At 43.6% G+C, this 14,954-nt stretch overlaps 1 protein-coding gene across 5 annotated transcripts in view; it reads left to right on the top strand.

Annotated features, from left to right (window-relative positions):
• The window catches only part of CEP192 (centrosomal protein 192), a 125,842-nt gene that overhangs the window by 67,446 nt on the left and 43,442 nt on the right, over positions 1-14,954 (top strand). For all 5 annotated transcript variants that reach the window (XM_053247460.1, XM_053247461.1, XM_053247462.1 and 2 more), the window contains 4 exons: positions 4,187-4,985; positions 6,975-7,123; positions 7,370-7,600; positions 13,033-13,158. In XM_053247460.1, coding sequence (XP_053103435.1) covers positions 4,187-4,985; positions 6,975-7,123; positions 7,370-7,600; positions 13,033-13,158 — 1,305 coding nt within the window. The remainder of the gene's footprint in view (positions 1-4,186; positions 4,986-6,974; positions 7,124-7,369; positions 7,601-13,032; positions 13,159-14,954) is intronic.

The raw sequence follows: 14,954 nt of genomic DNA, 5'->3' as shown, positions 1-14,954 counted from the left end.
GGGGATTTTGGAAAGCTGGGAGGGCGGGTGAGCGGGTGGCAGGAGGACAGAGGGAGGAGGGGAAAATGAAAAAAAAAACCACAACCGAGAGAGAGAGAGAGACAAGCAGAAAGGTGGAAGAAAAAGAAAAAAAAACACTTAAAGGCGGGAGAGAAAGCTAGCGCCCGTTATCATAACGGGCTTAAAAATACTAGTACAATATGATGGCGAAGTCCAAGACATCCCATGCAGTGGCTTTGACAATGATTCCAGCTATTAGCAAAGCTGCCAAGACGGAATGGGAGTCTTTACAAGTCTCAGCCCCTGCTTCAAAGCAATTAGAGAATTTATATAGAATCCATGAGGATAACACCTACTACTATGCCATCCAGTACCCAATTCTCTGGTCGTGGATTGTGCTTCCAAATCACATGGTGGACACCATCATATAACTCCCGTGGATAAGGAGGGTAGGAAGATAGATGTGATGGGCAGGAAGATCTATACCACTTCTAGTTTGGCAATTAAAATAGCTAATTTTTGGGGGGTGCCTGGGAGTGGGGGTGAGGGTGCGGGGGGTGACCCCCTTACTAACGGCTGGTTCAGGAAACTGCGCGTGAATAATCTACTAGTCCATGATTCCAAAAAAGTTGAGGAACACTGATCTGGAGAGGTTCATCTGCAGTTGCTGCCAACTTGTTTGATGGCTAGTTGGGAACAGGTCTTCTCCGTTGCTGCTCCTGGACTTTGGAATGTGTTCCCTATTTAAATAAGAGCCTCACAATCTCTGGCAACTTTTAAAAAGGCACCGAAGACACATTTATTCACCCAGGCTTTTAATTAGATGTATGGTTTTGAATTTTTAATGTTGGTTTTAAATAATTTTGATGTTAATGATTTTAATGTTTAAATGATTTTAATTGTTTAACTGTTAATTGTATTTAATTGTTTTTATTTTGATGTAAACTGCCCTGAGCCCTTTTTGTAAGGGTGGCATATAAATCAGATAAATAAATAAATAATGCAGCATGCATGGCCCGCTATACTCACTTGTTGTGGGATTTCCTCTTGCAAGATTCAACATCCACGACGCCAGAGGAATTCCAACAGAAGTTCAGTGACATTTATGAATGGACGATGGCTATAATGAGGCAACAGTTGAGTGCTTTTAAACATCTGGCTGAAACTGAGTCCCACACAATCGTCATGGCAGTAAGCATGTATCACCATGCTTTGCTCCACTCAGCATCCCTGCAGGAAGATATGAAAGATAGAGTTGAGCCTTGTGTTTGATGGAAAGGGCCTGTTCCATGTCAACACAGATTCATCAATGGAATCGCTGAAAAAAATCGAAGTTCACAGCACGCATCTTCATGGTGGCAACATCTGCGCCGGGAGGTGTGTGAAAGGGCCGCTCATTTCTTTGTCAAAAGCCCTACAGATACAAAGAAAAGAGGGAATTTAGGAGACAGTACAGGCCCTATGAATGGTCTAAAGGATTCAACTAGAAATCAAAAGGCAATAATGCTCGCCAGAATCAGGACAATTCTAAGCAGTCCTTTTGATGGGATTGTCCACCCACTGCACAAACAAGCATTTCCCAGGACCCCAAACATCAGTCCTGTAGTTGCAGGAAATACCATCAAACTGGCAAGCCATGCTCAAACATGGCACAATATAACATCAGATCGATGGGTCTTGTGCATTGTACAAACAGGTTATGCGATAGAGTTCAAGGCGCTACTGCTGTACTCGGGCATGAAGTTTATCAGAGCCACGCCAGTACTCCAGGAAGAGGTGAAGGTTCTACTGGAGAAGCAGGAGATAGTTCCAGTGCAGTGGGCGGACAGACTGACAGGATATTACTCCTGCTATTTTCAGATTCCGAAAAGGATGGCGGAATCGGAGCAATCATGGATCTCAGGGGGCTCAATTACTATATCACAACCAGGAAATTCAGGATGACAATGCTACAAGCAATTGTGCCATTCTTGGCCCATGGAGCGTGGGTGGCAACATTAGATCTAAAGGATGCCTACTTTCATGTGGGCATTCAGGAAAACCACCGCAGGTATCTCAGGTTCATGGTAGGTGATCAGATATATCAATATACAGTCTTGCCTTTCGGCCTCTCAACAGCGCCAAGGGTATTCAACAAGGTAATGGCTGTGGTGGTTGCCTACTTAAGGACACAGGGGATAATAGTCTATCTCTTTTTGGACGATTGGCTTCTGGTCAGCGATGACAGACAGCAACTAATCGGTCAGATCCAGACAATGATAGAGTTACTGGAAGGCCTTGGAATCAATGTTAATTGGAAGAAATTGAATCTGACTCCAGCAAGGTGACTGCATTTCATTGGTGCAGTCCTCAACATGCAAAGTCAAAGGGCTTACTTACCCCTGGAGCGCATCCAACAAATTCACCGGCTGATTCAAGAGTTTATGTGTAACCTGGTTCAGCCAGCATTGCAAATACAGCGCCTGATGGGTCTGATAGTGTCCTGTACTACAACAGTCCGATACACGCAGCTACGAATGAGAACTTTGCAGCGCTGGTATCTATGCAACTTCCTGCCCAATGTGGACAGTCGGGTTGCATTCACACATTCCCCAGGCTGTTTTAGAGAGCTTTCAGTGGTGGTTAGGGCTACACAACCTAACACAGGGAGTCTTGTTTGCACCATTAACGCCAACCCAATGGGTGACAACAGATGCATCACTGACTGGGTGGGGAGCTCATTGTGCGGGCCATTGTGTTCAGGGGCAGTGGACAAAACCACAGTTTCAATGACATATCTATTACTTAGAGTTGATGGCTGTGTTTGTAGCACTAAGAGCTTCTCAGTCGATTCTCAAGGGGAATGTAGTGCAAGTGAGGCTGGACGACACATCGGCAATTACCTTCCTCAACAGGCAGGGAGGCACAGTCTCCATGTCCCTTTGTATTCTATCCCAGAAGATATGGAAATGGTGCGTGGTTCATGCCATCTACCCAGTGGCAATCCACATAAGAGGCATGAACAATCACCTAACCGACAGCCTCAGTCGGGTCTCATTCTACAACTAAAGGCACGAATGGGAGGTCAACCAGTCAAATCTTGTGAAGGTATTCAACAAATGGGGAACCCCATTAATAGAGTTGTTTGCAACAAGTGCCAACAGAAAGTGTGTCAATTACTGCTCACATGCTGGCATAGGACCGGGATCACTGGGGGGTGTATTCCAGCACATCTGGAATACAGAACTCCTGTATCTCTTTCCTCAGTTGCCGGTAATAGGCCGGGTGCTGGCACGGATATTGTGGGACAGAGCAACTTGCATTTTTCTGACACCATGGTGGCCATGCCAAGCGTGGTTTGCCCCATTATTCCAGCTCTCAAGAGGCAGCATTCACAGATTCCCACAAGCACCGGATCTGTTGCAAAGGGAGCGAGGAAGAGTTCTGCATCCCGATGCCTGCACACTCCAAATGAAAGCATGGAGAATAAAATTTTAAAGAACATTCTGTTGAACAGGAGCCTTTCAACAAGGATGAATTATGCCAGCAAATGGAAGCATTTTGCGGCCTATGTTTGCGCTAACAGATTCAAGCCTTTGCTGGCCACGGTGCAACAAGTCCTGCTGTACCTGGCTGCGCTGAAATTGAAGGGATTGGTGAATGTGTCAATCAAGGTACATTTGACAGCAATCTCTGCCAAGCACAGGGGTTGGGATGGGTCAGCAGTGTTTTCCCACCCAGAGTGCGAGAGGTTCATGAGAGAACTTAACAATTTGTATCCATCTGTAAGGGCACCAATTGAGCAGTGGAGTTTGTCACTGGTGTTATTGGCACTGACAGAGCGTCCATTTCAGCCGATGGCCACAGTGCCCTCCATCTAGTCACTTTGAAGACGGCCTTCCTAGTGGCAATCACATCGGCGCGACGTGTAGGAGAATTGATGAATATGGTTCTTTATCTTAGAGGGGCTTTGTATGTTATAAATTGTTCATTCAACTTATAGCAAAACTAGTTTAATTTGTTTGCTACAGCACAGTTGCCTAGTATCCTAATTCCTTTGTCACTTCTAACTTTGCTTTTGCTATTTTATAGTAGATGTACTGATCCTTTGCATGCATTACTGTACGCTTCCTTTTTGGCAAATGATTACTAATATTAAGATTTCTAGATTAAAAATGCTAATGATCATTTTATGTTTTTTGTTCAGCGTAATAGTGCCAATGAATTGAGCACAACAATAGTTCGGTCCAGTCCAACATCATTATTGGGACAGGATTCCAAAGAAAAGAAGATTGCTTTGCAAAGTAACACGTATCCACGACCAGCAGCTAGCCAAAAGGACCTTAATAAGAAACTAAAAAGAAATGTATGTGGGGAACCTACAAGGAATCCTGAAGACCAGAAATCAACTGAAGAGCTTCCACCAAAAAGTGAAGATCAATGTGCACAGACTTGTAGAAATGATAAAGAACCAGGTCAAGTTGATATACCTGTAACACAGCATGGCTATACAGATGCAACCCATGAACTAGGTTTATCTTCTACAAATATGTTGCCTGCCTATAATAGTTTAGGTAGCTATATTTCATTAAATCAAAATATAGCAAACTTGAAATCCCATGGTGCTGCCCCAGAAATGCCAACAATATCTTCTGGAATTCCAACACTGCTTACAGGCTGTTCCCTTAGAAATACTCCATTTGCCCAACAATATCTGGGAAACTTACCATCACACACAAATGTTGCTTTGCCCCAATATGTTGGTTGTCCTCCAGTGTTTGGTGTTCCAGCAGGACTGTTTTATTCTGCTATCCCTGTGGGTCACATTCAAAACTCCCTGGCTACTGGAATGACGCTTGGTCCAGAAATTAGATCTGGAATGTTGGGCACAACTTCACAGTGCAATTTTACTTCCAACCAGAAGGGCTTTAATAGTACATCACATACAGGACCAGCAGTTGATACTGGAGGATCAAAGTGTGAGGCATCTATGCCACTTGGATTTGGTAAGTATACTTTCTCTTACTTTAATAGTGTTGTATTAAATTATTCTGTTGTCTAGACCTTTGGTCCTCAATTACAGGTCTTAAATTAAAAGCATGTTGTTGAAATTTGCTCTGATCTGCAAAATGCTTAATAGGCTTCTTTACACAGACTTCTCCCTGGAGTCCCAGGTTGAGGCAGTGGCCAGAGTTGCCTTTAGTGAGCTTTGTCTGATACGCCAGCTGCACCCGTTTCTTGAGAAAAATGACCTCAGAACAATAGTACATCTGCTGGTCACCTCCAGATTTGACTACTGCAATGTGCTCTGTGTGGGGCTGCCTTTGTATGCAGTCTGGAAACTGCAGTTGGTCCAGAATGAGACTGCCAGGTTGGTCTCTGGGTCATCTCGGACAGACCATATCACTTCATCTTAAAAGATCTACACTGGTTGCCAGTAGAATTCCGGGCAAAATATGAGGTGCTGGTTATAACCTATAAAGCCCTAAATAGCTTGGGCCTTGGGTATTTAAAAGAACATCTTCTTTGCTATGAACTACACTGCCCATTGAGATCATCAGGAGAGGTTAGTCTGCAGTTGCCACCGGCTCGTCTGGCGGCTACTCGGGGACCAGCCTTCTCCATTGCTGCCCTGAGGTTTTGGAATGCGCTTCCTGCTGAAATAAGAGCCTCCCCATCTCTGACAACTTTTTAAAAGGCAGTCAAACACATTTGTTCACGCAGGCTTTTAACTAGATACTGCTTTCAGAGTTTGATTATTTTTAATGGTTTTAACACTTTTTAAATGGTTGTAATGTGTTAGTTAACCTTTTAACTTGTTTTTATTGTTTTGTTGTAAACCGCCCAGAGACTTGCGTTTTGGGCAGTATACAAATATGTTAGAAATAAATAAATAATATAGGTATTGGTAGACTTGCTTGTATATGAGGAGGTTTTATTAGTCCCTCAATGCTACATTCTCTAACCCTTTTTTTCTTGTATATCCCTATTAGAGAGCACACTGATCTTGAGTCTATGATACTTGAACTAAAAACTATATATATATTTTCACAATTATATTCCATTCTTCCTCTGAAGAGCCCAGAGTAGTGTACATGGTTTTTTTATCCTCACAACAACCCTGTGAGGTAGGTTAGGCTGAAAGAGAAGTGACTGAACCAGAGTCACACAGTGAGTTTCATGGCTATGTGGGGATTTGAACTCAAGTCTCTCTGGTCCTAGTCCAACATTCTAATCTCTACACCATACTGGTTCTCTATGCTGGCAATAGGTTTCCTGTAGTTCTCAGATCATCATTTCAGACCCCCAATGCTGGCTTGTTGGCCTTGTGAACTACACTTTCTTTTCTAGAGTCCCTCCTCCAGGTCATTTGACATTCGAGCAGTTACGCTAGTGGCAGCCTTTAGCAAGTTACCATATAAAGAAGGCCAGTTGCTTAAGTAATTAGATAGGTGCCTGCCTTGTGGGTGGGAGTGAGAGGACAGTCCACAGAATACCATCCTATCTGAAATTGTCAGGAAAGAAGCAGAGAAAACCTAATCATGTGCTGCTGCAAATTAAGCGAATTGATATGATCAAAATTGAATAATGAAGAACTGGAGACTGGGAGTGCCCAACTCCCAATTCAGTAATTAAAGAGTTATTCAGATTGGCACACAAATCACAAAAACATAATGTCACCGATTGCTTGAGTAATCAGAACTGACGCACTAATGAGGCCTAACGATGCAGTCACGTCAGGCAGTGGATTATCTGTGGGGATTCCCTCACCCCCACTCCAAATATAAACTGTTTTGCAAACTTGGTTGAAAAGCAGTATACAAAAGTCATGGCTGACTAGACTGGATATTGCCCAGTAAGTTTTATTGTAATTACTATGACTGTAAGGTTAGTGTGGACTAGAATGTTAGTTGTAACTGTTTTATGCTGCTCAGGGCTTGCTCTCTAGATGGTGAGCAAGTCAAATTATGGGATTTTTTTTCTTTCTTACCTAGGGCATGTGAGAGTCCCAGAAGAACTAAAATTTCCCAATGCCTGTTGTGTGGGACTGACATCACACACAGTTCTTAGTATTCTTAATCCATCAGACCGCTGGCTACAGGTCAGCATAAGCCTCGTTAGTGTTATGCTTAATGGTAAAAAGGTATGTATTAGTCTTGCTATGAATTTGTGTGTAAAAAGCAGCTTTATTGTCTAGTTTAGTGCCCCATATTAAATACAATTATCCACTACCATAGCATTTTGTGGGGGGAGGGATAGAGCAGGATTTGGATGTGTGGCTGACACACAGCCATAAGTCTTCCATAAGTTGTTGAATGTGTTTATTCTAGAATATTTCCATATATATTTTCATATGTTGCTTGACTTTGTACAACTTTCTGTCTTGTAGGTGGAGCTTCTGAAACAGAGATGCTTGTTGTTTAAGAACAAAACTATCATAGGACCTTGTACTACAGAGGAACTAAAAATGCTGTTTTTACCTTGTCAAGCTGGAGTCTACCAGTGTGTACTTAGTGTTGCTTCTTGGCCATTTTCTTCTGATGCAGATACCATAGTCCAGGCAGAAGCTTTAGCAGCTAGGGTAATCTTGAATGCCGTGGCTGAAAATCCTAATCTTGAGGTAAAAGCATTTATATGAGGGAAGGATAGAAAATATGTTTGAGAGCAAAATAAGTATATTTATTTATCCATGGTAAATAAAACTAAAAAGTGTGTATAAAATGCCTCTAGACGGTTGAGTGGAAGGCAAAATGAAAAAACTTCAGAAGACACATATAACTTATCTATAAAAGTATTGGTACCCCACCTCTTTGAATAGCTTTCAGATTGCCTTACAATAAATTGCAGCTGAAAAAAATGGTTTATTTGAAAATCAGTTATCTTCAGTATCTGTCATCTGTACTTCTTTCCTGTTGTTGTTCTTGTTGTTACATCATCATCATCTTTCCTAATACTTTTATATGTCAGATGAGAAGTAAAAACCAAAATGTGAATTTTAAATTTCCTACTCCAAAAAAGCTGAATCACCAAACTGGAGCCCTTGCTGGATTCTTAATATTTCATCTTTGTGGTGGCCCAGTATCATTCTCAACATTGGGCTCTGTGCCTGCGCAGTAGCCACCATGGAAGAATTCTACAGCTCCTTGAAGCTCTTTGTAGCCACACCCTTTGCATGCAGAGCACGCTCAGTATCTTTGGCGTCAGAGTGCTGTTTCCTTCCGTTTCTTTCCGTCCACCATATTTTATGCTTCCTCAAGGATTCGCTCCTTTGGCCTTGGTTCCACATAATTGATTATGTGGCTTTTGGGGTTTTTGGACTGTTTCTGATTTAGCTTTTGGCCCCTTTTGTTTGGATTTGTTTGCCTCCTATCTGATGGACTCGAGAAAAACCTTTTAAGGGGTGTTTCTCATGCCACAGCACTTACCCTTGTCTGACTGACACAATTTGTGCCTCCTTGCCTAGGAGAGGACCATATTGTCAGCTCTTGGAAATTTCTTTCATTTTCAAAACAGACCCAGACAAGTCAGGAGTTGTGTTTAAGGGCTGTGCTGTACAAGTCCGCCTTGCACCTGCCAACCCCAATGCCTTTGACTTGGCTAACGTCAATGCTTTTGAAGTAGAGCTCGATTCGTAAGGCTCTATCAGAGTTTTCCTCCAGTGCTTTTAAGAAGCCGTGGATCTCCCCAAAGCGTCTGACCATAAGAAGCGAAAGCACAAGGAGACCAAAACTTCAATGACCCCAGAACGCCCCAAAACATCACCGGCATCTTCAGCATCAATGTCAACACCACCTTTGACTGCGACATCGATCAAATCGGCTCCTCCGGCTGTACCATTTTTGCTTCCGGCTTCAACATTGCCTTTTACTTTGACATCGGCAACTGTTGAACATCCCTCCATGTCAATGGGATCTTCTGTGTTGCAGCGTCCATTACCCTCTTCGATACCATTGACGCAGATGCCTTCTGCCGTGCAGGTCATCCGTTGCAATTCATTCACCTTCTGAAGTTGTTGAGATTTTCCTCCGCAGCGCCGTCAGCATTGAGCTTTCTGGAGACTGCGACATCGACGTCCTTTGCTGCTCCAACTTGGACATTAATCTCTGCCGTTTATCCTGCTCGATGTCCAACTCTGCTGCCGCTGCTGTCCATCATCAACAAAACCCTTCATCCTTCTTGCTCTGGCTTCACCAGCCTTCAGTACCAGTTTTGTATTGACATTGACAGCATCGAAGGATTTTCCTCCGATGCTGGACTTTGATTGTATCTTGGATTCTCCTTTGACTTTGTTGGGATCAACCTTCAAGGTATGTTCATTGCATGGGCTCGATATTGATGACGAGTTCTGCAAGTCCTGCCTCACCTGCCAAGACAACATCTGTTGCCTCTCCTTTTCATCTTCCACCTCAGTGGAAGGAACCACTTAGCTTCTAATTACTGGCTCTTTCTCCTTACCAAAGGAAATTGAATTACTGGAGCTCTCAAGACACCCTTGCCCCCAGCTATATTCTCAGGCTAGGAAGATTTCGGGACCCAATGTATGATCACTTGCCCTCTCTTCCTTATGATTATGAGGAGTTTTGTCTGTGGAAGTTGAAGAAAGTAAAGTGTCTTACTGCATCTCAAGTGCAGGCCTCTGGAACCTCTCCCTTCAAACACCCCATGAATCCTTCTGTTCCTAAACCTCGGCCATCCCAGCCTGCAATTCCACTTTCTCCACTTGCCTGTCCATTCTGTATTCCTCTTCTGCCTGAAAACCCTGCTCTACCTTCCTCACCCCAAGGTGCTTCTATGGTCCCTGACAAACGCCTCTCGTATGAGCATTATGTCTTGAACTCTGAATCTGAAAATGATTCTACTATCACAGAGACTCCCTCAGGAACCCCACCTGATAAGGTCCCAAACAATCCTTTGGACTCTCCTGCCGAATAGACTAAGTCCTATCAGATCCAGTTCTCTGAGATGGTGGAAGTTCTTGGGCTGAAGCTGATCAAAGCAGTCTCTGCCCCATAGCCTTATGGCATTATTTTTGACGCTGAAGTCATTTCTTCCTCTCTTGTCTAGAGAAACGATCCAGGCAATGCTGGACAACACCATGACCATAGCTTATTTGAACCATCGAGGGGGCACAATCTCCAAGTCACTGTGCAATCTCGCCATTCAGATTTGGGACTGGTGCACTGGCCACAGAATTTACCTCCCCCCCTCCCCCCCAGCTCTACACATAAAGAATAATGATAACATCTTAGCAGACAGCTTCAGCATGGAAACTGGCACTACTTGCCAGCACGACTGGGAACTTCATGACAAAACACTCTCTTTCCTCTCCCATCAATAGGGGACTCGGCAAATGGACCACATTGCCACCCAGGAGAATAGAAAATGCTTACTTTATTGTTCAAGAGTTGCTGTGGGGATGGGGTCTCCGAGAGATGCTTTCCAGATTCCTTGGACAGGCAGGTTTTTCTACCTTTCCCCACCCTTCCAGATTCATGAGCAAAATCTCGCTCCAGAGGACAAAATGTGGTGTTCTCATCCTGTGGTGGCCAAGCCAGCCCTGGTTTACTCTTCTTTCCATCTGTCTCAGGTTCCCACCGTCGTCTTCAGCACTGCCGGGACCTCCTCTATCAGAGCGACAGTCAGGTTCTTCACCACAGCCTCAGATCCCTGAACATGACTGCTTGGAGGCTGAGCTTTTTGATAATATCTTCCTTCACGAAAGGAGTGCCTCCACCAGGTGTAATTACAGCTGTAAATGGAAGAGATTTTCTATTTATGCTCAATCCAAGGGATTTGACCTCTCTTCTGTCCACCAAGTTCGCCTCTATAAAACAGACTGGTCTGTCTAATTCAGGCCTGCTCAACTTTGGACCCCAAGCTGTGTTTGGACTAGAGCTCCCATAATTCCCAGTCACAGTGGTCAATAGCCAGGGATCATGGGAATTGTAGGCCAACATCTGCAGGAGGGCCAAAGTTCAGTAGCCCTGGTCTAATTCGTCCATAAAAGTTCATATGTCTGCCCTTTCCACCATGCACCAGGGGAGTAACAGCAGGAGAGAGGGCATGCCCTCAACTCCTACCTGTGGCTTCCAGCGGCATCTGGTGGGCCACTGTGCAAAACAGGATGCTGGACTAGATGGGCCTTGAGCCTGATCCAGCAGGGCTGTTCTTATGTTCACCCTATTTGGGGTTCTACTTTGCTTTTCTCCCACCCGGACTGCAAGTGTTTCCTAAAGGGCCTAAATAACCTTTTCCCACCAGTTTGGCGACCTGTTGAACCCTGGAGCCTCTCTTTGGTTCTCTTATCACTCACAGAAGACCCTTTTGAATTCTTGTCTTTGGCCTTCCTCAAATTGCTTACCTTCAAGACTCCATTTATCATCTCTATCACAACAGCGAGAAGAGTTAGTGAGCTTTCCACCTTAAGAGTTGACGTCTCCTATACTATCTTCTTTCCAAACAGGGTGGCGATGTGTACCGACCCTGCCTTTTTAACTAAGATAGTGTCAGATTTTCATATTAACCAAGACATTATCTTGCCCACCTTTTTCTCTAACCGTGAGTTGCCCCTTGAATGTTCATTGCATTCCTTGGACATGTGAAGAGCTCTTTTGTTTTACATGGTCCATACTAAAGACTTTTCATGACTTTTGGGGATCCCACTAGAGGCCAACCCATCTCCATGCAGAGGTTGTCCAAATGGTTGGTTCAAGCTATTCTATTCGGCTATGAGAAACAAAGTCTTACTCCGCCTTCTGCAATCGAGGCTCATTCCACAAGGGCAATGGCCACTTCAGCTGCTCAGCTCTACAGAGTTAGCTTTACTGAAATCTGCACGACTGCTACCTGGTCTTCTGAGCAACCCTTTGTTAAACACTACACCCTTGATATCCACTCTGCAGCTGATGCTGGTTTTGTATGTTCAATCCTTAAGAAGACTCATCCTGCTCCCTTTCTTTTGGGAGCCCAGTGTTGGGAATGATACGGGGCCTCCACAAAGATAAACAGGTTGCTCACCTGCAACTTTTGATGTTTTGGTGGCCTGGTATCATTCACAACACCCACCCAATCTCCCTGCTCATCGGATGCTCTTAGTTTCTTTCCTTATCAGTTTCTTCTATCAAAGCTTCAACTCAATGTTGTCCATCCAGGAACTGAAGGAAACAGCACTCTGCTGCCAAAGATACCGAGCATGCGCTGTGCCAAGGGTGTGGCTATAGAGTGCTTCAGGGAGCTGTTGAATCCTTCTGTGGTGGCTACTGTGTAGGCACAGAGTCCAATGTTCGTTCGTTCATTCATTCATTCGATTTCTATACCGCCCTTCCAAAAAATGACTCAGGGCAGTTTACATAGAGAAATAATAAATAAATAAGATGGATCCCTGTCCCCAAAGGGCTCACAATCTAAAAAGAAACTTAAGATAGACACCAGCAACAGTCACTGGAGGTACTGTGCTGGGAATGGATAGGGCCAGTTACTCTCCCCCTGCTAAATAAAGAGAATCACCATGTTAAAAAGGTGCCTCTTTGCCAAGTTAGCAGGGGTTGCTAACATTTAATGTTGTGAATGATACTGGGCCATCAAAAGTTATAGGTGAGCAACCTGTTTATCTATGCAAAAGTCTACTTGTGTGCTGCAGTCTTTAAGCTCCTCTCTAAAAATAAAATTTTGGGTGGGGGGATGGAATGAATACATAAAACTCAATCCACAATATTACTATTGCACAGGGAATGAATCCCAAGTGGGAATTAACCTGAAAGTTCATGTAACTACTTGGAGAATGTAGAAAAAAATGGGTCATTGAACATACAAATCACATTACAGAACTTAGTATTTCTGAGTGCAGTTGAAAGGACTGTTTGATAAATTCTACCTACAGAATACAGAACTGTAAACAAACCTCTTACAAGGAAGGAACTGAAAAGTGCTTCCTAGTCGATCTCCCTGGCTCAGGTCCATCTTTGGAACCTCTTATCTGTGTTTCAGTGATACAGTGTTCACTTTTTTAAAAGCATGTTCTCCTTTTCTCCTCCCTCTTCCTTTAAATATTAGGTTGAAGCAGGAACAACAAACCAGCTTGACTTTGGTGATCTGCCATCTGGCAGCTGGAAAGCTCTCCCACTAAAACTGACGAATATGACTCGTGCTAGAGTGCCAGTCAGACTTGTTATCCATGCAGTAAGTACTGCAGCTGCTACACTAAAGTTCCAGACATCCAGCATATTTTATGCTATTCTCAATTTCTGAAAGTGTTTAAGCAACTGCTGTTCTGAACTCATCACTGTTCATGTGGGAGAGGTGAATGACATGGATAAAGAGCTTCACATGACTTCAGCTTTGCTGAATGCAAATTATAACAGCAGAATACCTGTGTATCCTGAAAATACTCTGTAAATCATGGTGTGTATATTCATGACACTCTAAAAATACACAGCTTCCCTAGGTTATAGGTGCAGGGATCACTGCTGACTCATAAACACAACTCTTGATCTTATGCATTAAAGAACAAAGCTAGATATAAATGAAGTTATATGGGCTAGGGAAACCAAGAGTTCTTAGTTAGCTTGCTTCTGTTTGGCAGGGCTGCACAACTTCAGCCCTCCAGCTGTTGCTGGACTACATCATCCCTAGCTGCAGTAGCCAGTAGTTGGGGATGATGGAAGTTGCAGTCTAGTAACAGTTGGAAGGTCAAAGTTGTTCAGCTTTGTATTAAGGCCTTAAGAGTTGCAAAAAGACTTGAGTGTTTTCTATAATTCCCTAGCCCTTGCTCATCTAGAATGAGTAAACATGCATAGAAAGATGACCTATGCTCATTCAGTTGAATATCTCTATGGTGTGTATGCCCATGTATATATTGTAAATATATATAGGGCTCCTTGTGAATAGGAACCCTGCTTTTCATAATACAGGAGAACCTTGTTGTTTTCAGAACTGCTATTCACAGTTCTGCAGTTTGTTATCCCTCATCCAGTCCATTACCGTCTCCAGGCAGGCATTTGGGAGGTTATGCCCTCTCTCGATGATGTTGACATGGAGAAATAGATTTGGGTGTCATTAGCATACTGATAGCACCCTGCACCAAATCTCATGATGAACTCTACCAGCAGTTTCATGTAGATGTTAAACAACATCGGAGATAATACAGAGCCCTGAGGGACACCATACAAAAGTTCAGAATTTGAAGAAAAACAGTCTCCAAGGGACACCATCTGGAACCTGCCCAAGAGGTAGGAGTGGTGCCATGGCAAAGCAGTGCCTCGCACTCCCAGCCCCCTCAGTCCCAGGTTGAGGTAGTGACCAGAAGTGCCTTCTATCAGCTTCGGCTGATATGCCAGCTGTGTCCGTTTCTTGAGATAAACTACCTCAGAACAGTGGTACATATGCTGGTAACCTCTAGACTGGATTACTGCAATGCGCTCTATATGGGACTGCCCTTATGTGTAGTCTGGAAACTACAATTGGTACAGAATGCAGCAGCCAGGCTGGTCTCTGGGTCATCTCAGAGCGACCATATTACTCCCGTTTTGAAAGATCTACACTGGCTGCCGATAAGTTTCTGGGCAAAATACAAGGTGCTGGTTATAACCTATAGATCCCTAAACGGCTTGGGCCCTGGGTATTTAAGAGAACGTCTTCTTCTTTATGAACCCCACCGCCCATTGAGATAATCGGGGAAAGTTCACTTGCAATTGCCACTGGCTTGTTTGGTGGCTACTGTGGGACAGGCCTTCTCTGCCGCTGCCCCAAAGCTTTGGAACGCGCTCCCTGCTTAAATAAGAGCCTCCCCATCTCTGACAACTTTTAAAAAAGTCTTTAAAGACGCATCTATTCCCCCAGGCTTTTAACTTAATGTTGTTTTAATAGTTTTAACACTGTTTAAAATGTTTTAAGGTTTGAATTGTTTATATAACTTTTGCTATATCATTTACTTTGTTTTAACTGGTGTCTTAATTTTTGCTGTCATTTATTTTAAC

The sequence above is a fragment of the Hemicordylus capensis genome, chromosome 4 (genome assembly GCF_027244095.1).
Source record: "Hemicordylus capensis ecotype Gifberg chromosome 4, rHemCap1.1.pri, whole genome shotgun sequence".
NCBI classification, from domain to species: Eukaryota; Metazoa; Chordata; class Lepidosauria; order Squamata; family Cordylidae; genus Hemicordylus; species Hemicordylus capensis.
This window is presented reverse-complemented; position numbering and strand designations above follow the sequence as displayed.